Source organism: Oncorhynchus masou, unplaced genomic scaffold, assembly GCF_036934945.1.
Source record: "Oncorhynchus masou masou isolate Uvic2021 unplaced genomic scaffold, UVic_Omas_1.1 unplaced_scaffold_1342, whole genome shotgun sequence".
Taxonomy (NCBI): domain Eukaryota; kingdom Metazoa; phylum Chordata; class Actinopteri; order Salmoniformes; family Salmonidae; genus Oncorhynchus; species Oncorhynchus masou.
In genome coordinates, this window is record NW_027003305.1 from 56847 (window position 1) to 82539 (window position 25693).

A 25693-nucleotide genomic window follows, 5' to 3' on the forward strand; every position below is an offset into this window, starting at 1 on the left:
CTGTTAGGTGACCTAAACTGGGATATGCTTAACACCCCGGCAGTCCTACAATCTAAGCTAGATGCCCTCAATCTCACACAAATCATCAAGGAACCCACCAGATACAACCCTAACTCTGTAAACAAGAGCACCCTCACAGACGTCATCCTGACCAACTGGCCCTCCAAATACACCTCCGCCGTCTTCAACCAGGATCTCAGCGATCGCTGCCTCATTGCCTGTATCCGCTACGGACCCGCAGTCAAACGACCACCCCTCATCACTGTCAAACGCTCCCTAAAACACTTCTGTGAGCAGGCCTTTCGAATCGACCTGGCCCGGGTATCCTGGAAGGACATTGACCTCATCCCGTCAGTTGAGGATGCCTGGTCATTCTTTAAAAGTAACTTCCTCACCATTTTAGATAAGTATGCTCCGTTCAAAAAAATGCAGAATTAAGAACAGATATAGCCCTTGGTTCACTCCAGACCTGACTGCCCTCGACCAGCACAAAAACATCCTGTGGCGGACTACAATAGCATCGAATAGTCCCCGCGATATGCAACTGTTCAGGGAAGTCAGGAACCAATACACGCAGTCAGTCAGGAAAGCTAAGGCCAGCTTCTTCAGGCAGAAATTTGCATCCTGTAGCTCCAACTCCAAAAGGTTCTGGGACACTGAAGTCCATGGAGAACAAGAGCACCTCCTCCCAGCTGCCCACTGCACTGAGGCTAGGTAACACGGTCACCACCGATAAATCCATGATTATCGAAAACTTCAACAAGCATTTCTCAACGGCTGGCCATGCCTTCCGCCTGGCTACTCCAACCTCGGCCAACAGCTCCGCCCCCCCCCCCCGCAACTACTCGCCCAAGCCTCCCCAGGTTCTCATTTACCCAAATCCAGATAGCAGATGTTCTGCAAAACCTGGACCCGTACAAATCAGCTGGGCTTGACAATCTGGACCCTCTATTTCTGAAACTATCCGCCGCCATTGTCGCAACCCCTATTACCAGCCTGTTCAACCTCTCTTTCATATCGTCTGAGATCCCCAAGGATTGGAAAGCTGCCGCAGTCATCCCCCTATTCAAAAGGGGGAGACACCTTGGACCCAAACTGTTACAGACCTATATCCATCCTGCCCTGCCTATCTAAGGTCTTCGAAAGCCAAGTCAACAAACAGGTCACTGACCATCTCGAATCACACCGTATCTTCTCCTCTGTGCAATCTGGTTTCCGAGCCGGTCACGGGTGCACCTCAGCCACACTCAAGGTACTAAACGATATCATAACGGCCATCGATAAAAGACAGTACTGTGCAGCCGTCTTCATCGACCTTGCCAAGGCTTTCGACTCTGTCAATCACCATATTCTTATCGGCAGACTCAGTAGCCTCGGTTTTTCTGATGACTGCCTTGGCTGGTTCACCAACTACTTTGCAGACAGAGTTCAGTGTGTCAAATCGGAGGGCATGCTGTCCGGTCCTCTGGCAGTCTCTATGGGGGTGCCACAGGGTTCAATTCTCGGGCCGACTCTTTTCTCTGTATATATCAATGATGTTGCTCTTGCTGCGGGCGATTCCCTGATCTACCTCTACGCAGACGACACCATTCTGTATACTTCCGGCCCGTCCTTGGACACTGTGCTATCTAACCTCCAAACGAGCTTCAATGCCATACAGCACTCCTTCCGTGGCATCCAACTGCTCTTAAACGCTAGTAAAACAAAATGCATGCTTTTCAACCGTTCGCTGCCTGCACCCGCACACCTGACTAGTATCACCACCCTGGATGGTTCCGACCTTGAATATGTGGACATCTATAAGTACCTAGGTGTCTGGCTAGACTGTAAACTCTCCTTCCAGACTCATATCAAACATCTCCAATCGAAAATCAAATCTAGAGTCGGCTTTCTATTCCGCAACAAAGCCTCCTTCACTCACGCCGCCAAACTTACCCTAGTAAAACTGACTATCCTACCGATCCTCGACTTCGGCGACGTCATCTACAAAATATCTTCCAACACTCTACTCAGCAAACTGGATGCAGTTTATCACAGTGCCATCCGTTTTGTTACTAAAGCACCTTATACCACCCACCACTGCGACCTGTATGCTCGAGTCGGCTGGCCCTCGCTACATATTCGTCGCCAGACCCACTGGTTCCAGGTCAACTACAAGTTCATGCTAGGTAAAGCTCCGCCTTATCTCAGTTCACTGGTCACGATGGCTGTAGCATGCGCTCCAGCAGGTGTATCTCACTGATCATCCCTAAAGCCAACACCTCATTTGGCCGCCTTTCGTTCCAGTTCTCTGCTGCCTGTGACTGGAAAGAATTGCAAAAATCGCTGAAGTTGGAGACTTTTATCTCCCTCACCAACTTCAAACATCTGCTATCTGAGCAGCTAACCGATCGCTCCAGCTGTACATAGTCTATCGGTAAATAGCCCACCCAATTTTACCTACCTCATCCCCATACTGTTTTTATTTATTTACTTTTCTGCTCTTTTGCACACCAATATCTCTACCAGTACATGACCATCTGATCATTTATCACTCCAGTGTTAATCTGCAAAATTTTAATTATTTGCCTACCTCCTCATGCCTTTTGCACACAATGTATATAGACTTTATTTTCTACTGTGTTATTGACTTGTTTATTGTTTACTCCATGTGTAACTCTGTGTTGTCTGTTCACACTGCTATGCTTTATCTTGGCCAGGTCGCAGTTGCAAATGAGAACTTGTTCTCAACTAGCCTACCTGGTTAAATAAAGGTGAAATAAAATAAATAAAAAATCAGCCCGACAGGATGCTCTCAAATGGTGCATCTGTAAAAGTTTGAGGCTTTTAGCTGACAAGAATTTCTTCAGCCTCCTGAGGTTGAAACGGCACTGTTGCGTCTTCTTCACCACGCTGTGTGGGTGAACCATTTCAGTTTTTCCGTGATGTGTACGCAGAGGAACTTAACTTTCCACCTTCTCCACTGCTGTCCCGTCGATGTGGATAGGGGGATTCTCCCTCTGCCGTTTGCTTAAGTCCACCATCATCTCCTTTGTTTTGTTGACATTGAGTGAGAGGCTGTTTCTCATGGTCTGAGAGTCTTTAGGTGCCTTTTGGCAAATTCCAAGCAGGCTGGCATGTGCCTTTTACTGAGGAGTGGCTTCTGTCTGGCCTCTCTACCATAAAGGTCTGATTGGTGGAGTGCTGCAGAGATGGTTGTCCTTCTGGAAGGTTCTCCCATCTCCACAGAGGAATTCTAGAGCTCTGTCAGAGTGACCATCGGTTTCTTGGTTACCTCCCTAACCAAGGCTCTTGTTCCCCTATTGCTCAGTTTGGCCGGGAGGCCAGCTCTAGGAAGAGTGTTGGTGGTTCCAAACTTCTTCCATTTCAGAATGATGGAGGCCACTGTGTTCTTGGGGACCTTCAAAGCTGCAGAAATGTTTTGGTACCATTCCCCAGATCTGTGCCTCGACACAATCCTGTCTCTGAGCTCTACGGACAATTCCTTCGACCTCATGTCTTGGTTTTTGCTCTGATATGCACTGTCAACTGTTGGACAGGAAAATGCCTTTCCAAACCATGTCCAATTAATTGAATCTACCACAGGTGGACTCCAATCAAGTTGTAGAAACCTCAAGGATGATCAATGGAAACAGGATGCACCTGATCTCAATTCCAAGTCTCATAGCAAAGGGTCTGAATACTTATGTAAATAAGGTATTTGTTATTTTTAATACATTTGCAGAAATTTCTAAAAACCTGTTTTTGCTTTGTTATCTGGGGTATTGTGTGTAGATTGCTGAGTAATTATTTTTAAAATCCATTTTAGAATAAGGCCGTAACATAACAAAATGTGGAAAAAGTCAAGGGGTCTGAATAATTTCCGAAGGCACTGTAAATGCTGACCATAGTTTTCAACATAACGGTACAGCCTCAACAGAATGTAGAACATGGATATCACGTAGATATCATTATCTGTCATTATCTCATACGGTAATCCGTCTATACTGAGCAACAGAGAATGTACTGATTAAACGTAATCACAAAACAGAATAAGAGGAAGTAGGAATACAGTTTAACCTCGCTTGTCTTTTAGGTCTGATTGTGTTTCACACTTTCTGAAGAATCAGTTAGCAGATTGTGAACATGAACAAAGAACTAACACAAATCCCTCACACCTATAAAATACTTTTCTTCATGCTTCCTGGTAATATGAATGTCTTTGACCAAGCCCTACTTTTCCATTCAGGGGAGTGAAAGAATAACCCAAGCCCAATAAAGGTTTCCCAGACAGATGTAGCATAGTCCTAGACTGGGAAACCAGCCCATAGGTTCCAGGTTGTATGACATATATGCAAATCTGGCAATACAGCAGGGAATAGGGAGGTCAAATAACTGGTCCTGCAAGACTTTTGTCCATCGTCAAAGTGTCTGTGCCTTCCCCTCTGAAAACACCAGAGAAAACCTGGGTTGTACTACTGAGGGTTTCTGTGCCTTCCCCTCTGAAATCACCAGAGAAAACCTGGGTTGTAACTGAAAACACCAGAGGGTTGTTACTGAAGGTTTTCCTTCCCCTCTGAAAACACCAGAGAAAACCTGGGTTGTACTACTGAAGGTTTCTGTGCCTTCCCCTCTGAAAACACCAGAGAAAACCTGGGTTGTAACTACTGAGGGTTTCTGTGCCTTCCCCTCTGAAAACACCAGAGAAAACCTGGGTTGTAACTACTGAGGGTTTCTGTGCCTTCCCCTCTGAAAACACCAGAGAAAACCTGGGTTGTAACTACTGAGGGTTTCTGTGCCTTCCCCTCTGAAAACACCAGAGAAAACCTGGGTTGTAACTACTGAGGGTTTCTGTGCCTTCCCCTCTGAAAACACCAGAGAAAACTGGGTTGTAACTACTGAGGGTTTCTGTGCCTTCCCCTCTGAAAACACCAGAGAAAACCTGGGTTGTAACTACTGAGGGGTTTCTGTGTAACTACTTCCCTCTGAAAACACCAGAGAAAACCTGGGTTGTAACTACTGATGGTTTCTGTGCCTTCCCCTCTGAAATCACCAGAGAAAACCTGGGTTGTACTACTGAAGGTTTCTGTGCCTTCCCCTCTGAAAACACCAGAGAAAACCTGGGTTGTAACTACTGAGGGTTTCTGTGCCTTCCCCTCTGAAAACACCAGAGAAAACCTGGGATGTAACTACTGAGGGTTTCTGTGCCTTCCCCTCTGAAAACACCAGAGAAAACCTGGGTTGTAACTACTGAGGGGATACACACAGGTCATGCTCTGATTCACAAACAAAGCATACAGGTGTTAACAGTATATGACCACAGTGTACTACTGGCTGAGTTCAGCTGGTCCAGTTTTATATATTTGTAGAACAGCTGGCTTATTATTAGAAATACCTCATCGTTGATTATGTATAATGGGAGTGTGGTGTTTCTAAAGTAAAGGAATACTTGTTTTTGTTCCAATTTGCATAAAGCAAATTTAATTTAAAAAATAATAGCAGTAATTATACAGTAGACAAGGTTAGTTCCATGATACAGTACATACGAGTACAATGATGAAGAGTCCCTTTTTAAATATGATACATTGTATTTCATCCTAATCATATGCATCATCATCATCATCACAATGTTTTCAAGTTCTCTTTTACTTGCTGTAAGACATGTCCATTTGGATGAACTAGCATCTATAATATGTATAAACGTAACAAAAACAGTTGTCAGGACAGAGCCCTGTATAATCAATAAGCACTATTTTTTGTCTTCCAAACATGAACGTCAGCCTCTACTTAAGTCTGTCACCACTTGCCTATCAGTTTGTCAACTATCCTACACAGTGCTTAAGTTCCACCATCCCAGAAACAGCCATTGTTGCGGAGGTTTACTTCAAAAGTGCTTTTAAAAAATAAAATAAAAAGTCAACTTGCTAGATTGAGTGAGCTATGAGGGAGGGGTTTGGGGGGCAGAGTTGATCCTTCATGGTCCTTATAAAGAGGCTGTTTTACAGTCAGTTGCATTGATAAGTTAACCATTTTCAGAAACATTCTTTTAAAAAGGACAGCTTACTTTTTTTAACTGAAAACATCAACAAAAAAGTCAGCTACCCCTTTAAGACGTTTATACTATGCTCCCATGACTACTGTTGATAGGTTAGATACATAACCACATCAACCAGTGTAGCATTGGGAGAACATAGGAGAGTTAACCTGTCGAGACACAATTGGACTAAATATTGGACTTGGCCTAAACATTTTCCACAAAGCAAAAAAAATGTATAAATGGAATGCTGGGACAAGACGCAGGAATTCTCTGTCTGGACAGAAATACTTTCATTCCTGTGGAAGCTATTGTCTTTAAACCTCACATTCTCATTCAAACTCTTCATTCAATTACATTGAGAAAGGGTTTGCAAATGAGAAAACAAAACAGCCAATGGACGGGAAAAAGTGACTGATTTGTTGACTGGACGCTGTGTTACTCTATAGTAAAGTACTCTAAACTCTATATTAAGAAGAAGTAACAGTGCATTGGTCCATAGCTGTAATGCATCTACACATTGATAAGCAAAAACATCATTTTGTTTCAGCCTTCAGGAATAACATTGTAGTACTGTAGTAGTATAATTGACAGCAGTAAAGGGACAGCACACAAACAAATAAAGTTAACAAGAAATGCTTAAACTGCAGTTAAATTAGTGTGGGTAAACTAACCAAAAAACACCTCACTTAGAGGGATAGTTCAGTGATTTCACAAGGTCATTGACTTGTCCCTTAAAGTCAAATAACATATCTGTACCTCAGCAGGTTGAGATAGTGATTCTGTAACTATGACACTGCATCAAACTTACTATAGCCCGTAGAAAGGGAAGTTGTGCTTCAGTCAGTGGACACAATGCTCAGGATAGAAACCACACAGTCCAACATGCCCAAATCCTTCAAGACCTTTTTTCTTTCTGAATCTTGCAATTAGGAATTTTGATGATGGTCTGAGGGCAACTCAATACCTAGCACACCTTTGGTGTGCCATGCAATGCAGTGCAGAGAGGTTGTTGTTCTTTCAGACATGCAATTGTTAGCTACTGTTTCTGCAAACCAATCTAATGATTTCCTACCGGAAGTGGCTTCAGTACCATGAATCTATTACATCATTTACATCCGACCAAAAATGATGAACACGTGTTAGAGCATAGCATTTACCCTGGCATGGCATTAGCATGGCATTTACCCTGGCATGGCATTAGCATGGCATTTACCCTGGCATGGCATTAGCATGGCATTTACCCTAATAAAGAAAAAAAAAATGTTGATTTGTTTTACAATTCCATCACTTGAAGTGCTTCATTGTATATTTCAATCATATCAGTGACGAACAATACCCACTGTGCACAATTGTTTAGGATCACAGTAAGAATTATATGAGGAGACAAAAATCATTCATAAAGAAAGCTGCATACAAGTTCACAACCCTGCCTGTCACACATTCACAACCCTGCCTGTCACACATTCACAACTCTGCCTGTCACACATTCACAACCCTGCCTGTCACACATTCACAACCCTGCCTGTCACACATTCACAACCCTGCCTGTCACACATTCACAACCCTGCCTGTCACACATTCACAAGGCTGAGTTGTATTATACAGAGTAGACCATCATATCCAGTGGTATCCAGTTGTATACATGGTCTTTAAACGTCAAAGACAAAAAAGGGGTAACATCGAAGATTCCTTACTTAGAACTCCCTAACCCTAACCTTGCCTCTGTACTGACCTCAATGTCCAACACACAAACTGATTGAACAGAAGAGAAAGGAGTGGTTGATGGTTAAGACCCAGGCTTGGATCAACAGGTCCAGTCTGGTTGGCAGACCAAGCCCAGCGGGGTTAGAGGGAGCTGGGGTAACACGGCCACGTTGAAGACCGGGTGTCCAGGGATTCAAACTCTGCTCCATCACTGCACAGTGTCTGTCTGTGTGTATGTTGATCAAGACCTGATCATAGCTCAGTGGCGCGTCACATAGTCGAGCCCATGTACACAGGTCAGCCACACAGAGTGGAGAGATACACACGACGGATGGACAGAGAAAGAGAGAGAAACAGAGAGATGGAGCTCCCCCTCTTCTTCCTCCTCGCTGTATCTATTTCCTGCTGCAATGCTGGAACTGGGCGAAGCTGAGGAACACCTGTTCCAAGGAGATCTGGCTCACAGCGTAGTCGTCGATGTTGTACTTCTCTTTGGCTGCCTCCAGGGTGCCAAACACCTTGGGGAGGATGGGGGGATGAAGAGAGGGGATAGAAAGAGGGAAATCATAGGGTGAGTCAGTGCTTAGCCTAAAATCAAAAGATGTATCTGACAATGTCAATTGTGTGGAGTTGTCGGATACAAATCAAAGGCAAATACGCCATTACACTCTTTCTCCACTAGATGGTGCTCGTACAGTCTAAAAGACAGGTTAGCTGACAGGTTAGGTCTCCACTAGATAGTGCTCTTACAGTCTAAAAGACAGGTTGGCTGACAGGTTAGGTCTCCACTAGATAGTGCTCTTACAGTCTAAAAGACAGGCTGGCTGACAGGTTAGGTCTCCACTAGATAGTGCTCTTACAGTCTAAAAGACAGGTTGGCTGACAGGTTAGGTCTCCACTAGATAGTGCTCTTACAGTCTAAAAGACAGGCTGTCTAAATTAGACAGGTCTGGCTGACAGGTTAGGTCTCCACTAGATAGTGCTATTACAGTAAAAGACAGGTTGGCTGACAGGTTAGGTCTCCACACAGTGTCTACAGTCAAAGACAGGCTGGCTGACAGGTTAGGTCTCCATTAGACAGTGCTATTACAGTCTAAAAGACAGGCTGGCTGACAGGTTAGGTCTCCACTAGATAGTGCTTACAGTCTAAAAGACAGGCTCTAAAAGACAGTGGTCTTGGCTGACAGGTTAGGTCTCCACTAGATAGTGCTCTTACAGTCTAAAAGACAGGCTGGCTGACAGGTTAGGTCTCCACTAGATAGTGCTATTACAGTCTAAAAGACAGGTTGGCTGACAGGTTAGGTCTCCACTAGACAGTGCTATTACAGTCTAAAAGACAGGCTGGCTGACAGGTTAGGTCTCCACTAGATAGTGCTCTTACAGTCTAAAAGACAGGTTGGCTGACAGGTTAGGTCTCCACTAGATAGTGCTCTTACAGTCTAAAAGACAGGCTGGCTGACAGGTTAGGTCTCCACTAGATAGTGCTCTTACAGTCTAAAAGACAGGCTGGCTGACAGGTTAGGCTCTTACATTAAAAGACAGGCTGGCTGACAGTTGCTAGACAGTGCTCTTACAGTCTAAAAGACAGGCTGGCTGACAGGTTAGGTCTCCACTAGACAGTGCTCTTACAGTCTAAAAGACAGGCTGGCTGACAGGTTAGGTCTCCATTAGACAGTGCTATTACAGTCTAAAAGACAGGCTGGCTGACAGGTTAGGTCTCCACTAGACAGTGCTCTTACAGTCTAAAAGACAGGCTGGCTGACAGGTTAGGTCTCCACTAGACAGTGCTCTTACAGTCTAAAAGACAGGCTGGCTGACAGGTTAGGTCTCCATTAGACAGTGCTATTACAGTCTAAAAGACAGGCTGGCTGACAGGTTAGGTCTCCACTAGACAGTGCTCTTACAGTCTAAAAACAGGCTGGCTGACAGGTTGGCTCCATTAGACAGTGCTATTACAGTCTAAAAGACAGGCCACAGGTTAGTCTCCATTAGACAGTGCTCTTACAGTCTAAAAGACAGGCTGGCTGACAGGTTAGGTCTCCACTAGACAGTGCTATTACAGTCTAAAAGACAGGCTGGCTGACAGGTTAGGTCTCCACTAGACAGTGCTCTTACAGTCTAAAAGACAGGCTGGCTGACAGGTTAGGTCTCCATTAGACAGTGCTATTACAGTCTAAAGGACAGGCTGGCTGACAGGTTAGGTCTCCATTAGACAGTGCTCTTACAGTCTAAAAGACAGGCTGGCTGACAGGTTAGGTCTCCATTAGATAGTGCTCTTACAGTCTAAAAGACAGGCTGGCTGACAGGTTAGGTCTCCATTAGACAGTGCTATTACAGTCTAAAAGACAGGCTGGCTGACAGGTTAGGTCTCCACTAGACAGTGCTATTACAGTCTAAAAGACAGGTTGGCTGACAGGTTAGGTCTCCACTAGATAGTGCTATTACAGTCTAAAAGACAGGCTGGCTGACAGGTTAGGTCTCCATTAGACAGTGCTATTACAGTCTAAAAGACAGGCTGGCTGACAGGTTAGGTCTCCACTAGATAGTGCTCTTACAGTCTAAAAGACAGGCTGGCTGACAGGTTAGGTCTCCACTAGACAGTGCTCTTACAGTCTAAAAGACAGGCTGGCTGACAGGTTAGGTCTCCACTAGACAGTGCTATTACAGTCTAAAAGACAGGCTGGCTGACAGGTTAGGTCTCCATTAGACAGTGCTATTACAGTCTAAAAGACAGGCTGGCTGACAGGTTAGGTCTCCACTAGATAGTGCTCTTACAGTCTAAAAGACAGGCTGGCTGACAGGTTAGGTCTCCATTAGACAGTGCTCTTACAGTCTAAAAGACAGGCTGGCTGACAGGTTAGGTCTCCATTAGACAGTGCTATTACAGTCTAAAAGACAGGTTGGCTGACAGGTTAGGTCTCCACTAGACAGTGCTATTACAGTCTAAAAGACAGGCTGGCTGACAGGTTAGGGCTCCACTAGACAGTGCTCTTACAGTCTAAAAGACAGGCTGGCTGACAGGTTAGGGCCAAGGAGAAGGGGTAGGGAGTGAATAGGGACCTGCTGAGAAAGAGAAAGAGAGATTGTTACCTGTGCCCAGGTAAGAGTCTTGTCAGTTAAGTGATAGTGCACCATGCCCTGGTGTTCATCTGTTAGTAGACTTCCTGTGGAGAGAAGGAAGTGATGTCATGTTAGACCAACCCCCAAAATCAGGTATTCCCAAACTGGGGTAGGTGTAGCCTCATTTCACTGCCAAAAATAAAATTAAACCATCTAGTGCTTATCGAAACAAAAACACAATGTCAAATACAGGCAGCCTAGTCAAATAATTAACATCCAATCACATTAACCGTTACTCTCTTGCGGGAAACCTTCCCTCTTACGCAGACATTTAGAAATGAAACGCGACGAAATGTCAAAAATAAGCCATGGGGGTTCTTTGAGCTAGAATAGATTACTTTTGCGTAGTAAGACATGTACAAAAGCAACTGATACCATTAATAAGAAGGGGCTAGAAGCGTCTTATATGGTGAGCTACCGAGTGGCTAGGACAGGCAAGCCCCAGACTATTGTAGAGGACTGAATTCTTCCTGCTGCCGCGGATATGGCTGGGACAATGCTGGGGGAAAAGGCCAACAAACCAGACACTGACTTCATCAAACAACTGTTTCACAACGCATCAGGAAGACATCCTCTTCTGGAGACCAGGACAACAGGAGAAGATGTGTTTAATGTACTGGACAGCTTTGTGACATCTAATGGACTTTGGTGGTTAAGATGTGTTGGTATCTGTACTGATGGAGCAAAAGCCATGACAGGGAGACACAGTGGAGTGGTAATGCGTGTGAAAGCAATTGCTCCCGACGCCACTTGGGTACATTGCAGCATCACCGAGAGGCTCTTGCTGCCAAGGGAATGCCTGACAGCTTGAAAGACGTTTTGGACACTACAGTAAAAATGGTTAACTTCGTTAAAGCAAGACCCCTGAACTCTCGTGTATTTTCTGCATTATGCAAAAATATGGGCAGCGACCATGTAACGCTTTTACAACATACAGAAGTGTGCTGGTTATCAAGGGACAAAGTATTGACACTTTTTTAATAGAGAGACAAGCTTAAAGTTTTCTTTACTGACCATAATAGTAACTTGTCTGACCGCTTGCATGATGAAGAGTTTCTCACACGACTGGCCTATCTGGGTGATGTTTTTTCTCACCTGAATGATCTGAATCTAGGATTACAGGGACTCTCCGCAACTATCAATGTGCGCGACAAAATTGAGGCTATGATTAAGAAGTTGGAGCTCTTCTCTGTCTGCATTAACAAGGACAACACACAGGTCTTTCCATCATTGTATGATTTTTTGTTTGCAAATGAACTCAAGCTTACGAACAATGTCAAATGTGATATAGCGAAGCACCTGAGTGAGTTGGGTTCGCAATTACGCAGGTACTTTCCTGAAACGGATGACACAACCTGGATTCGTTATCCCTGTAATGCCCTTCCTCCAGTCCACTTACAGATATCTGAACAAGAGAGCCTCATCAAAATTCAAACAAGCGGTTCTGTGAAAATGTAATTTAATCAGATGCCACCGGCAGATTTCTGGACTGGGCTGTGCTCAGAGTGTCCTGCCTTGGCAAATCGTGCTGTTAAGACACTGATACCCTTTGCAACCACGTATCCATGTGAGAGTGGATTTTCAGCCCTCACTAGAATGAGAACTAAATACAGGCACAGACTGTGTGTGGAAAATCATTTAAGGCTGACTCTCTCTAATTTACAACCCAACAGTGCAGAGTTATGTGCATCCTTCAAGAACACCCTTCTCATTAACCTGTGGTGAGTTATTCACAATTTTTGATGAACAAATAAAGTTTTATATGTAAGATGGCTAAATAAAGAGCAAAATTATTGATTCTAATTATTTGTTCCCTGGTCCTATAACAGCTCTTTGTCACTTCCAACGAGCCGTGTTGTGACAAAAACTCACACTCATTCTTATGTTTAATAAATGTATCGTATAGTGTGTGTGTGGCAGGCTCATTACAATGATGGGAAAAAAAAAACATTTGAGAGTGTGCTGATGCTGGTGCTAAACAGCTGGAGGTTGACTGTTTGAAGGGGTATGGGACTATAAAAAGTTTAGGAACCACTGCCCTAAACCATTGACAGTCATACATCTTGGATCATCTTTGAACCAGCCTCAGGGGTTGGGGTGCGTGCACATGTGTCTGTGTGCATACGTGTGCGTGAGTGTTTGTGCATGTCTACGTGTGTGTGTGTACACTACATGCGCCTGTATAAGCTTGTTTGTGTGTGTGCACCCGTGTATGTTCATGAGTCTGACTCAGAGTGTGTGTGTGTGTGTGTGTCTCTCTGACCTGGGAAGGTGCTCTCGATGAAGTCCTTGAAGAGTTGCAGGTCGCTATCCTCCACCTCCTTGTCCACTCGTACTTTAGCCAGTAGTGTGTAGCCGCTGCCAAACTTACTCTTCAGGTGCTGGGGACTGCCCAGACACTTAAACTGACCGTTCACCATCACAGCCAGCCGGGTACACAGGGCCTCACATTCCTCCATACTACAGCAGAGAGAGAGAAGGGGAAGAAGAGAGGAACAAAAGAGGAGAGGGAGAAAGATAAACCAAGCACGACAACATTATTTTATTCTCTGAGTCACTCTGTTCCTTCCTGTGACACAGTAATGACTGTACTGGAAGGTGGATGATGATGATGGCGATAAAGAGGATGGTGTGTGTGTGTGTGTGTGCTATGCTCACCTGTGAGAGGTGATGATGATGGCCTTTCCAGACTCTCGGGTGCGCGTCACAGCATCCCACAGCAGTCGCCTAGCAACCGGGTCCATGCCAGTGGACGGCTCGTCCAGGAAGATGACCGGGGGTCCACCAATCAGAGCCACAGCCGCACTCAGCTTCCTCTTATTGCCCCCACTGGAGGAAGAGAGAGTGAAAGGGGGGAGGGGGGTACCAAGGGATTTGAGGGAGAAGGGATGGGGGGCAAGAGGGAGGAAGGAACGAGGAAAGGCGTTGTATTTGTATCTTGACATTTCACGTCTCTGAGCTAGGACAAGATATGTCTCTAGAGAGAGGAGTAGTGTACACTATATGACAAGATATGTCTCTAGAGAGAGAAGGAGTAGTGTACACTATATGACAAGATATGTCTCTAGAGAGAGAAGGAGTAGTATACACTATAGAACAAGATATGTCTCTAGAGAGAGGAGTAGTGTACACTATATGACAAGATATGTCTCTAGAGAGAGAAGGAGTAGTGTACACTATAGAACAAGATATGTCTCTAGAGAGAAGGAGTAGTGTACACTATAGGACAAGATATGTCTCTAGAGAGAGAAGGAGTAGTGTACACTATAGAACAAGATATGTCTCTAGAGAGAAGGAGTAGTATACACTATAGGACAAGATATATGTCTATCTAGAGAGAGAAGGAGTAGTGTACACTATAGAACAAGATATGTCTCTAGAGAGAAGTCTCTAGAGAGAGAAGGAGTAGTGTACACTATAGACAAGATATGTCTCTAGAGAGAGAACTATATGACAAGATATGTCTCTAGAGAGAGAAGGAGTAGAACAAGATACACTATGGGACAAGATATGTCTCTAGAGAGAGAAGGAGTAGTGTACACTATATGACAAGATATAGTGTACACTATATGACAAGATATGTCTCTAGAGAGAGAAAGATAGAACAAGATATGTCTCTAGAGAGAGGAGTAGTGTACACTATATGACAAGATATGTCTCTAGAGAGAGAAGGAGTAGTGTACACTATAGAACAAGATATGTCTCTAGAGAGAGAAGGAGTAGTGTACACTATAGAACAAGATAGAGAGAGAGAACAAGAGAGAGAAGAGTGTAGTGTACACTATATGACAAGATATGTCTCTAGAGAGAGAAGGAGTAGTGTACACTATAGAACAAGATATGTCTCTAGAGAGAGAAGGAGTAGTGTACACTATATGACACTATATGACAAGATATGTCTCTAGAGAGAGAAGGAGTAGTGTACACTATATGACAAGATATGTCTCTAGAGAGAGAAGGAGTAGTGTACACTATAGAACAAGATATGTCTCTAGAGAGAGAAGGAATAGTGTACACTATATGACAAGATATGTCTCTAGAGAGAGAAGGAGTAGTGTACACTATATGACAAGATATGTCTCTAGAGAGAGAAGTGTATACTATATGACAAGATATGTCTCTGTAGTGTACACTATAGAACAAGATATGTCTCTAGAGACAAGAGAAGGAGTAGTATACACTATAGGACAAGATATGTCTCTAGAGAGAGAAGGAGTAGTGTACACTATATGACAAGATATGTCTCTAGAGAGAGAAGGAGTAGTGTACACTATATGACAAGATATGTCTCTGGAGAGAGAAGGAGTAGTATACACTATATGACAAGATATGTCTCTAGAGAGAGAAGGAGTAGTGTACACTATATGACAAGATATGTCTCTGGAGAGAGAAGGAGTACTATGACAAGATACACTGGGACAAGATATGTCTCTAGAGAGAGAAGGAGTAGTGTACACTATAGGACAAGATATGTCTCTAGAGAGAGAAGGAGTAGTGTACACTATAGGACAAGATACTTTGCAGACAGAGTTCAGTGTGTCAAATCGGAGGGCATGCTGTCCGGTCCTCTGGCAGTCTCTATGGGGGTGCCACAGGGTTCAATTCTCGGGCCGACTCTTTTCTCTGTATATATCAATGATGTTGCTCTTGCTGCAGGCGATTCCCTGATCCACCTCTACGCAGACGACACCATTCTGTATACTTCCGGCCCGTCCTTGGACACTGTGCTATCTAACCTCCAAACGAGCTTCAATGCCATACAACACTCCTTCCGTGGCCTCCAACTGCTCTTAAACGCTAGTAAAATCAAATGCATGCTTTTCAACCGATCGCTGCCTGCACCCGCATGCCCGACGAGCATCACCACCCTGGATGGTTCCGACCTTGAATATGTGGACACCTATAAGTACCTAGGTGTCTGGCTAGACTGTAAACTCTCCTTCCAGACTCATATCAAACATCTCCAATCGAAAATCAAATCAAGAGTCGGCTTTCTATTCCGCAACAAAGCCTCCTTCACTCACGCCGCCAAACATACCCTAGTAAAACTGACTATCCTACCGATCCTCGACTTCGGCGATGTCATCTACAAAATTGCTTCCAACACTCTACTCAGCAAACTGGATGCAGTTTATCACAGTGCCATCCGTTTTGTCACTAAAGCACCTTATACCACCCACCACTGCGACTTGTATGCTCTAGTCGGCTGGCCCTCGCTACATATTCGTCGCCAGACCCACTGGCTCCAGGTCATCTACAAGTCCATGCTAGGTAAAGCTCCGCCTTATCTCAGTTCACTGGTCACGATGGCAACACCCATCCGTAGCATGCGCTCCAGCAGGTGTATCTCACTGATCATCCCTAAAGCCAACACCTCATTTGGCCGCCTTTCCTTCCAGTTCTCTGCTGCCTGTGACTGGAACAAATTGCAAAAATCCCTGAAGTTGGAGACTTTTATCTCCCTCACCAACTTCAAACATGTGCTATCTGAGCAGCTAACTGATCGCTGCAGCTGTACATAGTCTATTGGTAAATAGCCCACCCATCTGCAAAATTGTAATTATTTGCCTACCTCCTCATGCCTTTTGCACACAATGTATATAGACTCCCCTTTTTTTCTACTGTGTTATTGACTTGTTAATTGTTTACTCCATGTGTAACTCTGTGTTGTCTGTTCACACTGCTATGCTTTACCTTGGCCAGGTCGCAGTTGCAAATGAGAACTTGTTCTCAACTAGCCTACCTGGTTAAATAAAGGTGAAATAAAAATAAAAATAAAATAAAATATGTCTCTAGAGAGAGAAGGAGTAGTGTACACTATAGGACAAGATATGTCTCTAGAGAGAGAAGGAGTAGTGTACACTATATGACAAGATATGTCTCTAGAGAGAGAAGGAGTAGTGTACACTATAGGACAAGATATGTCTCTAGAGAGAAGGAGCAGTGTAACAAATATGACAAGATATGTCTCTGAGAGAAGCAAGTGTACACTATATGACAAATACACCAGATGAAGGATTTTGTACACTATAGGACAATATATGTCTCCAGTAGTATGATACTGGAAGAGATTTATAGCCACAAAAGTACAAAGAGAAAGCACACAATGATTCATCCAGACCACAGAGCACTGTGACCTGCAAGTGCCCCAAACACAACACATGAACATTTTGTATATGTCCCCCACTCCCAAAGTATGATACTGTGAAGAGATTTCCCACAAAAGTCCCAAAGGTAAAGAACACAATGATTCATCCAGTTCCCAAACCAACACGCCCACACACTGTCCCCCACTCCCAAACCAACACAACACACTGTCCCCCACTCCCAAACCAACACACCCACACACTGTCCCCCACTCCCAAACCAACACGTCCCCCACTCCCAAACCCACACACTGTCCCCCACTCCCAAACCAACACGCCCCACACACTGTCCCCCACTCCCAAACCAACACCCCAAACCCCCAAACCAACACGCCCACACACTGTCCCCCACTCCCAAACCAACACGTCCCCCACTCCCAAACCAACACCCCACACACTGTCCCCCACTCCCAAACCAACACCTCCCCCACTCCCCCACACACTGTCCCCCACTCCCCAAACCAACACGCCCCACACACTGTCCCCCACTCCCAAACCAACACCCCCCCACACACTGTCCCCCACTCCCAAACCAACACGCCCCCACACACTGTCCCCCACTCCCAAACCAACACGTCCCCCCCCACACACTGTCCCCCACTCCCAAACCAACCAACACACTGTCCCCCACTCCCAAACCACACTGTCCCCCACTCCCAAACCAACACTGTCCCCCACCCCCACACTGTCCCCCACTCCCACACACTGTCCCCCACCCCACACACACACACTGTCCCCCACCCCAAACACACACACACACACACACTGTCCCCCACCCCCAAACCAACACACACACTGTCCCCCACACCACACACACACACACACTGTCCCCCACTCCCAAACCAACACACACTGTCCCCCACCCCCAAACCAACACACCCACACACACTATCCCCCACCCCAACACACACACCCTCCCCCACCCCCAAACCAACACACCCTCCCAAACCAACACACACTGTCCCCCACCCCCAAACTAACACACTCACACACACTGTCCCCCACCCCCAAACTGTCTCCCACACTGTCCCCCACCCCCAAACCAACACACCCACCCACTGTCCCCCACCCCCACCCCACACACACACACACTGTCCCCCACCCCAAACCAACACTGTCCCCCACACACACACATACTGTCCCCACTCCCCCAAACCAACACACACACACACACTGTCCCCCACCCCCACACACACACACACTGTCCCCCACCCCCAAACCAACACACCCACACACACTGTCCCCCACTCCCAAACCAACACACCCACACACTGTCCCCCACACCCACACACTGTCCCCCACCCCCACACACACACTGTCCCCCACCCCAACACACACACTGTCCCCCACCCCAACACACACACTGTCCCCCACTCCCAAACCAACACACCCACACACTGTCCCCCACCCCCACACACTGTCCCCCACCCCCACACACACACACTGTCCCCCACCCCAACACACACACTGTCCCCCACCCCAACACACACACTGTCCCCCACCCCAACACACACATAGTCCCCCACCCCCAAAACAACACACACACACTGTCCCCCACCCCTCAACCAACACATCCACACACTGTCCCCCACCCCCCAAACAACACACACACTGTCCCCCACCCCCCAGAACAAAACACCAACACACTGTCCCCCACCCCCAAACCAACACACAGTCCCCCACCCCCAAACCAACACCTACACACTGTCATCCACACAGCCCCTCCCCCCCACCCCCAAACCAACACATCCACACTGTCCCCCACCCCCACCCCAACACATACACACACTGTCCCCCACCCCAACACATACACACACTGTCCCCCACCCCAACACATACACGCACTGTCCCCCACCCCAACACATACACGCACTGTCCCCCACCCCCACACATCCACACAGCCCCTCCCCCTGAATGCTTACCTGTAGCTGCGGCACAGTTTGTCAGCATGGGGCTCCAGTAGTAAGGACCGTCCACCCCCACCCCCACACATCCACACAGCACGTCCTCCACCCCCACCCCCACACATCCACACAGCCCCTCCCCCTGAATGCTTACCTGTAGCTGCGGCACAGTTTGTCAGCATGGGGCTCCAGTAGTAAGGACCGTAGCACGTCCTCCACCCCCACCCCCACACATCCACACAGCCCCTCCCCCTGAATGCTTACCTGTAGCTGCGGCACAGTTTGTCAGCATGGGGCTCCAGTAGTAAGGACCGTAGCACGTCCTCCACCCCCACCCCCACACATCCACACAGCCCCTCCCCCTGAATGCTTACCTGTAGCTGCGGCACAGTTTGTCAGCATGGGGCTCCAGTAGTAAGGACCGTAGCACGTTCTCCACGCAGCCTGACACGTATTTCTCTGGTATCCCCCGGAGCCTAGCATACATGCTCAGCGTTTCTCTTCCTGTCATGTGATCCAGGACAGCGTCGAACTGCGGGCAAGCATACATGCTCAGCGTTTCTCTTCCTGTCATGTGATCCCAACTGCGGGCAATAGCCAATAGCTGCTGTACCTACGACACACGGGAGAGAGGGTGGTGTCATGCAAGGTGATTTTGTTTCATAGAATATTAGAACTGGTTGGTGTTCAGGAGGCACAAAGCGTAAGAAAACAGTCCCTAATTAAGAAGGTCCTATCTGTACGCATTCAATAAGAAATGCTAGTTTTTGTTTTCTGTTGCAAAATGCTTTGCTACGGTGTGCCCTAATTAACTTTTAAGTAAGGGCAGCAGGTAGCTTAGAGGTTTGAGTATACCCGAGCCGACAAGGTGAAAAATTTGCCGATGTGCCCTTGAGCAAGGTAGTTAACCTTAATTTGCTCCAGGGATGCCGTACTACTATGGACGACCCTGTCAAACAACACATTTCACTGCACCTATCCTGTGTATGTGACATTAAAAAAAACAAGTTTATAAAAAAAAAAAAAACAGTGAAAATGTTTTCCTCTCTCTCTCCAACCTTCTTGACATCCCTCAGAATGCTGTAGCCGTCAATGTAGGCATCGCCAGAGGTGACAGTCTCGTCCCCGGTGAGCATCTTGAAGGTGGTGGTCTTCCCTGCTCCATTGAAACCCAGCAGGCCAAAACACTCTCCTTTCCCCACTGCTAGAGAGAGTCTGTCTACCGCCAGTACTGTTTCTCCACTGCTGTATACCTGGAGGGAGGGAGGGAGATCACTGCTGTAGAACTGGAGGGAGGGAGATCACTGCTGTAGAACTGGAGGGAGGGAGATCACTGCTGTAGAACTGGAGGGAGGGAGTGAGGGAGGGAGATCACTGCTGTAGAACTGGAGGGAGGGAGTGAGGGAGTGAGGGAGGGAGATCACTGCTGTAGAACTGGAGGGAGGGAGATCACTGCTGTAGAACTGGAGGGAGGGAGTGAGGGAGGGAGATCACTGCTGTAGAACTGGAGGGAGGGAGGGAGGGAGGGAGGGAGGGAGGGAGGGAGGGAGGGAGGGAGGGAGGGAGGGAGGGAGGGAGGGAGGGAGGGAGGGAGGGAGGGAGGGAGGGAGGGAGGGAGGGAGGGAGGGAGGGAGGGAGATCACTGCTGTAGAACTGGAGGGAGGGAGGGAGGGAGGGAGGGAGGGAGGGAGGGAGGGAGGGAGGGAGGGAGGGAGGGAGGGAGGGAGGGAGGGGGAGGGAGGAGATCACTGTTGTGTGCCTAGAGGGAGGGAGGGAGATCACTGTTGTGTGCCTAGAGGGAGGGAGATCACTGCTGTGTGCCTAGAGGGAGGGAGGGAGATCACTGCTGTGTGCCTAGAGGGAGGGAGGGAGATCACTGCTGTGTGCCTAGAGGGAGGGAGGGAGGGAGATCACTGCTGTGTGCCTAGAGGCAGGCAGGCAGGCAGGCAGGCCCTCACCACTACTGGATGCCTCTGGGAGGGAGACCAGACTAACAGACAGATTACTGTACCTTGCTGAGGTCCTGCAGAATGAGTGGGCTCCCCACCATAGATTCTACTATGGGCTGACAATCCAGAACCCTCTTCCTCTCCTCCGCTACGTCCCTGTCCTCCGGCAGTAGGGCCGCATCCCCCATCAGAGGCAACTAGGAGACATACTGACTGTCATTATCAATGAGGTCTTTTTATACTATTGGCATAATACAGCTGTAAGAAATGACAGCAGGGAACAGTAATGTTGAATTTTGACATGTACCCAACCACACCAACATTTTACCAGTTTTTCAGAAATCTGAAATTCTTAAAAGAGGAGTATAATTTGCTCTTGACTACAGCCCTATATAAACAAATGGGGCATTAGTTTAATCTCACTTAGGGCATCAGGTGGGCACATTTTCTGAAAACTCCACCCACCCGGGGCATGAGGCAGCACCCTATAGTCAACTCTGGCCCCTCCCCTTCTAACCTGTTTACGTCTGCTGGCGAGGTGGGTGAGGAAGCGGCGGAGGGTTTTGACACACTGCATCTCGATGATGAAGAGGAGGGTGATGAAGACTACACCCTGCAGGGACAGGGCCACCAGGAAACGCCCCACCCCCGGCTCCGACATGGAGAAGTAGTTCTCCTGGTACGTGATGTCTGGAAGAGGGAGGAGCAACAAGACCAGTCAGTGCTACGAAAGGTTAACTAGAAAAAAGCATGACAGGCTCTTCATCATCCTCTTTACCATCGTCATAGTCAGAATCATTCTCATCAACATTATTGTGATCATCATCACAATATTACTACCATTACATATCATGTACCACAGTGGTATTGAAACTTCTTCAGCGGAGACCTTTATTTTTCACCAGCATTTCAGGATACTCATTTCATTATTATTTTTATTCTGGCGACCCCACCCTAAATCTAACATCAACCTTCTGTTATATATTAACAAACAACCTTTTACTCATTACATGTGTATCTATCAAAATTAAGAGAACCAACATATATTTATTAACGCAATAACATTTTCTTTTTCAAATTATCTTTCTCAATAACATTTGTATATTGTCCCATAAAATAATCCTCTACATTTTTGGTCCCCACCCCCCTCCCAAAGCAGCTACGAATACAATAGTTATTTCTACTCAACTATGGACACTGTGATACAGCTACGGCTGCTGTCTCCCTGCTGTAGGAGAACACCGTACACTACTCACTGAAGGCACGGCAGAAGGCCGTGGTCACGGGGTTGGGGGTGCAGAAGGTGATGAACTGGTAGTTCTGGTAGAACTGGCTGAAGGACATGCCCAGGCAGTAGTTAGGGAAGAGCAGGAACACCTTGTCCAGGTTACGAGACAGGTCCTGTAGACATAGCTCTGGGAGGGGAGAATAGGGGAAACAGGAGGAGGAGGAGAGAAGGGGAAACAGGAGGAGGGGATGGGAAGGAGAGAAGGGGAAACAGGAGAAGGAGAGGAGGGAAAGGAGGAGAGGAGAGAAGGGGAAACAGGAGGAGGGGATGGGAAGGAGAGGAGAGAAGGGGAAACAGGAGAAGGAGAGGAGGGAAAGGAGGAGAGGAGAGAAGGGGAAACAGGAGGAGGAGGAGAGGGAAAGGAGGAGAAGAGAGGAGAGAAGGGGAAACAGGAGGAGATATGATGGGAAGGAGGAGAGGAGAGAAGGGGAAACAGGAGGAGGAGAGGAGGGAAAGGAGGAGAGAAGGGGAAACAGGAGGAGGGGATGGGAAGGAGAGGAGAGAAGGGGAAAAAGGAGGAGGGGGTGGGAAGGAGAGGAGAGAAGGGGAAACAGGAGGAGGAGGAGAGGGAAAGGAGGAGAAGAGAGAAGGGGAAACAGAAGGAGGGGTTGGGAAGGAGAGGAGAGAAGGGGAAACAGGAGAAGGAGAGGAGGGAAAGGAGGAGAGGAGAGAAGGGGAAACAGGAGGAGATGGGAAGGAGAGGAGAGAAGGGGAAACAGGAGGAGGAGAGGAGGGAAATGAGGAGAGGAATTGAGATGAGAGAATCAAGGTAAGGGAAATTCATCAAATGTATTTCCACAGCATATTTTGCCAGCCTAATCCCCAGTTCTGAAGCAAATAAGTGCACCTGTGTGCAGTAGGGGGTCGTTATTTTTCCTAGCAGAGAAACAGGCTCTAAATCGCCAAATCTTAATGATTCCCCATGTAGTTAGAAGTGTAGTCTGAGCTGCCAACAGGTCCAGTGTTCCAGTACACTGAAGGGCTTTTCACACCTCAGAAGCAAACTGGGCCAAGCTGTACTGGCTACGCATCCCCACAGTTGCTGGACCATCCTGAAAATATCAGAGCCGGCACAGTTTGGTTTGGGTCGGCACGATGGTGTGAAATGCTAGTATCCTGGCCCTGGCTCTCACCTGGGATGGTCATGATGGTGACGGTGAGGAAGGTGGCGGTGCCGCTGATGATGTTGAAGATGGTGAGGCGGGTGTAGGCGGTGGCAGCGGTGGAGAACAGGAAGCTGAGCAGGTACATGAGGGGGATGACGGCCCAGCCATATAGCAGCAGGAGTAATAACACGTCAACCAGGTGGTTGTCTGCTACGAAGGCCAAGACCCCAAACGCCCGGAACACCACCTGTTGGGAGGGAGTGAAACACTGTTTGGATAGCAGCTAGTTTTCAGTTTTACCCTCCCCACTCACACCATTAACAGACAGTCCTAGCAAAATTCTTGCTTCAGAAATTGCTCTTGCTAAGAAACTTATTTTGTTTCTTTTTGACCATTTTCATTGAAAACAATCACAGTAAGGTACTTAATTGTTACCCAGAAATGATTTGATATTAAAATAAAAAACAGCTGCATTGGGCCTTTAAGTACATCCAGATGGTATACTGACCAGCATGAGCATGCAGGGCAGGAGGAAGTTGACCAGGTCCCAGAGCAGTGCAGAGAACCAGAAGTTGGAGAGGTAGACGCCGCTGACCTGCTGTACGTGCTTGGACTTGAGCGAACGCTCTGTGACCAGGAGCAGGGCGAAGGTACTGGACAGGGATGCCATGCCATACATCAGGTTGATGGCGATGGCAAAGCCCGTCTGACCTCTGTGTCGAGGAAGGAAGTAGTGAGGGGGGGGTTACTATTTATTATGTAAACAGTCCCTTTAATCTTTCCATGCAAAAAAAGCAATTTTAATTGAATTGAGATAGAGAGACGGAAGAGAGATACGGAAGAGAGAGACGATAGAGAGACTAGAGAGAGAGACGATAGAGAGACTAGAGAGCGAGCGAGACGGAAGAGAGAGACGGAAGAGAGACTAGAGAGAGACGATAGAGACTAGAGAGCGAGACGGAAGAGAGAGACTAGAGAGAGCGAGCGAGACGGAAGAGAGAGACGGAAGAGAGAGAGGGAAGAGAGAGACGGAAGAGAGAGACGGAAGAGAGAGACTAGAGAGCGAGCGAGACGGAATAGAGAGACGGAAGAGAGGAGGGTAAAAAATCAAATAAAAAAGAGTCAGTAGGAAAATAAAGAAGGGCATGGAGCTGGGAGGAGTCACAGAAAACAAGAAAGAAAAGTAAGGGAGGCAGATTATGTAGAGTGGTGAGGTCGGCAGGCAGAGGGGAAAAGGAGGGAGGCAGATTATGTAGAGTGGTGAGGTCGGCAGGCAGAGGGGGAAAGGAGGGAGGCAGATTATGTAGAGTGGTGAGGTCGGCAGGCAGAGGGGAAAAGGAGGGAGGCAGATTATGTAGAGTGGTGAGGTCGGCAGGCAGAGGGGAAAAGGAGGGAGGCAGATTATGTAGAGTGGTGAGGTCGGCAGGCAGAGGGGAAAGGAGGGAGGCAGATTATGTAGAGTGGTGAGGTCGGCAGGCAGAGGGGAAAAGGAGGGAGGCAGATTATGTAGAGTGGTGAGGTCGGCAGGCAGAGGGGAAAGGAGGGAGGCAGATTATGTAGAGTGGTGAGGTCGGCAGGCAGAGGGGAAAGGAGGGAGGCAGATTATGTAGAGTGGTGAGGTCGGCAGGCAGAGGGGAAAAGGAGGCAGGCAGATTATGTAGAGTGGTGAGGTCGGCAGGCAGAGGGGAAAAGGAGGGAGGCAGATTATGTAGAGTGGTGAGGTCGGCAGGCAGAGGGGAAAGGAGGGAGAGGAAGAGATGGAGTATTATGAAACAATAAATATCCTGAGAGCCAGGAGAACATCTTCACCAGACCTCTATCCTCTCATCCTTCTTTCACTCTATCCTTCTTCCCATCAATATACCTGACCGAACCACTCCCTCTCCATCCTCTCACCTCTAAAAAAACACCTCCTGATGAATGGTGTTGGTCAATATCTCCCCCTCAGACTCTAACTTGTTATCAGCCTCTGTTGCTTCCCCATCGATCCCGCCAGCCATCCAGCAGGGCCGGGAGGTCATTGACTGGATGTGTATCCATCCCAAATGGCACCCTATTCCCTACATAGTGTACTACTTTTGACCAGAGCCCTATGGACCCTGGTGAAAAGTAGTGCACTCTGTAAGGAATAGGTTGCCATTTGGGAAGTACCCTGGTTTAATTGGGGTTTAGTGGCTGTAACAGATGTGTTGACCGCAGGTGTTTAAAGGATAGGCCAGAATAAGGACCCAAAACAAGGTGGTTGATGGAAAAGTCAACTTCTATCTGACAACAATAAGGAAGTTATGAACTGAGTCAGAGTGGCTCAACTAAATATTCACTCCTCTTCTCAAATGTGTTCAAGATAACACCTGTGTTCTGTCCATACCTTCTTCTCCTTCTCTCCTCTTTTTCCATCCATTCTCCTTCCTTTCCTATCCCCTCCCCTCTTTTCATAACACCCTCTCCACTTCCATCCAT

General features: G+C 47.1%; 1 protein-coding gene across 2 annotated transcripts in view; it reads right to left on the reverse strand.

Moving 5' to 3' along the window:
• Window positions 1–5428: 5428 nt before the first annotated feature.
• The window catches only part of LOC135530437 (phospholipid-transporting ATPase ABCA3-like), an 89596-nt gene continuing 69331 nt past the window's right edge, over window positions 5429–25693 (reverse strand). The window contains exons 21-31 of one of the 2 annotated variants that reach the window (XM_064958763.1): window positions 23742–23946; window positions 23261–23480; window positions 22096–22254; window positions 21357–21529; window positions 20902–21036; window positions 19936–20143; window positions 19265–19439; window positions 13499–13669; window positions 13104–13300; window positions 10811–10884; window positions 5429–8238 (exon numbers count right to left, since the gene is read on the reverse strand). In XM_064958763.1, coding sequence (XP_064814835.1) covers window positions 8116–8238; window positions 10811–10884; window positions 13104–13300; window positions 13499–13669; window positions 19265–19439; window positions 19936–20143; window positions 20902–21036; window positions 21357–21529; window positions 22096–22254; window positions 23261–23480; window positions 23742–23946 — 1840 coding nt within the window. In that variant the 3' untranslated portion in view covers window positions 5429–8115. Of the gene's footprint in view, window positions 8239–10810; window positions 10885–13103; window positions 13301–13498; window positions 13670–19264; window positions 19440–19502; window positions 20144–20901; window positions 21037–21356; window positions 21530–22095; window positions 22255–23260; window positions 23481–23741; window positions 23947–25693 lie in introns of those variants that run through there. The other variant, XM_064958761.1, reaches the window with a different exon arrangement.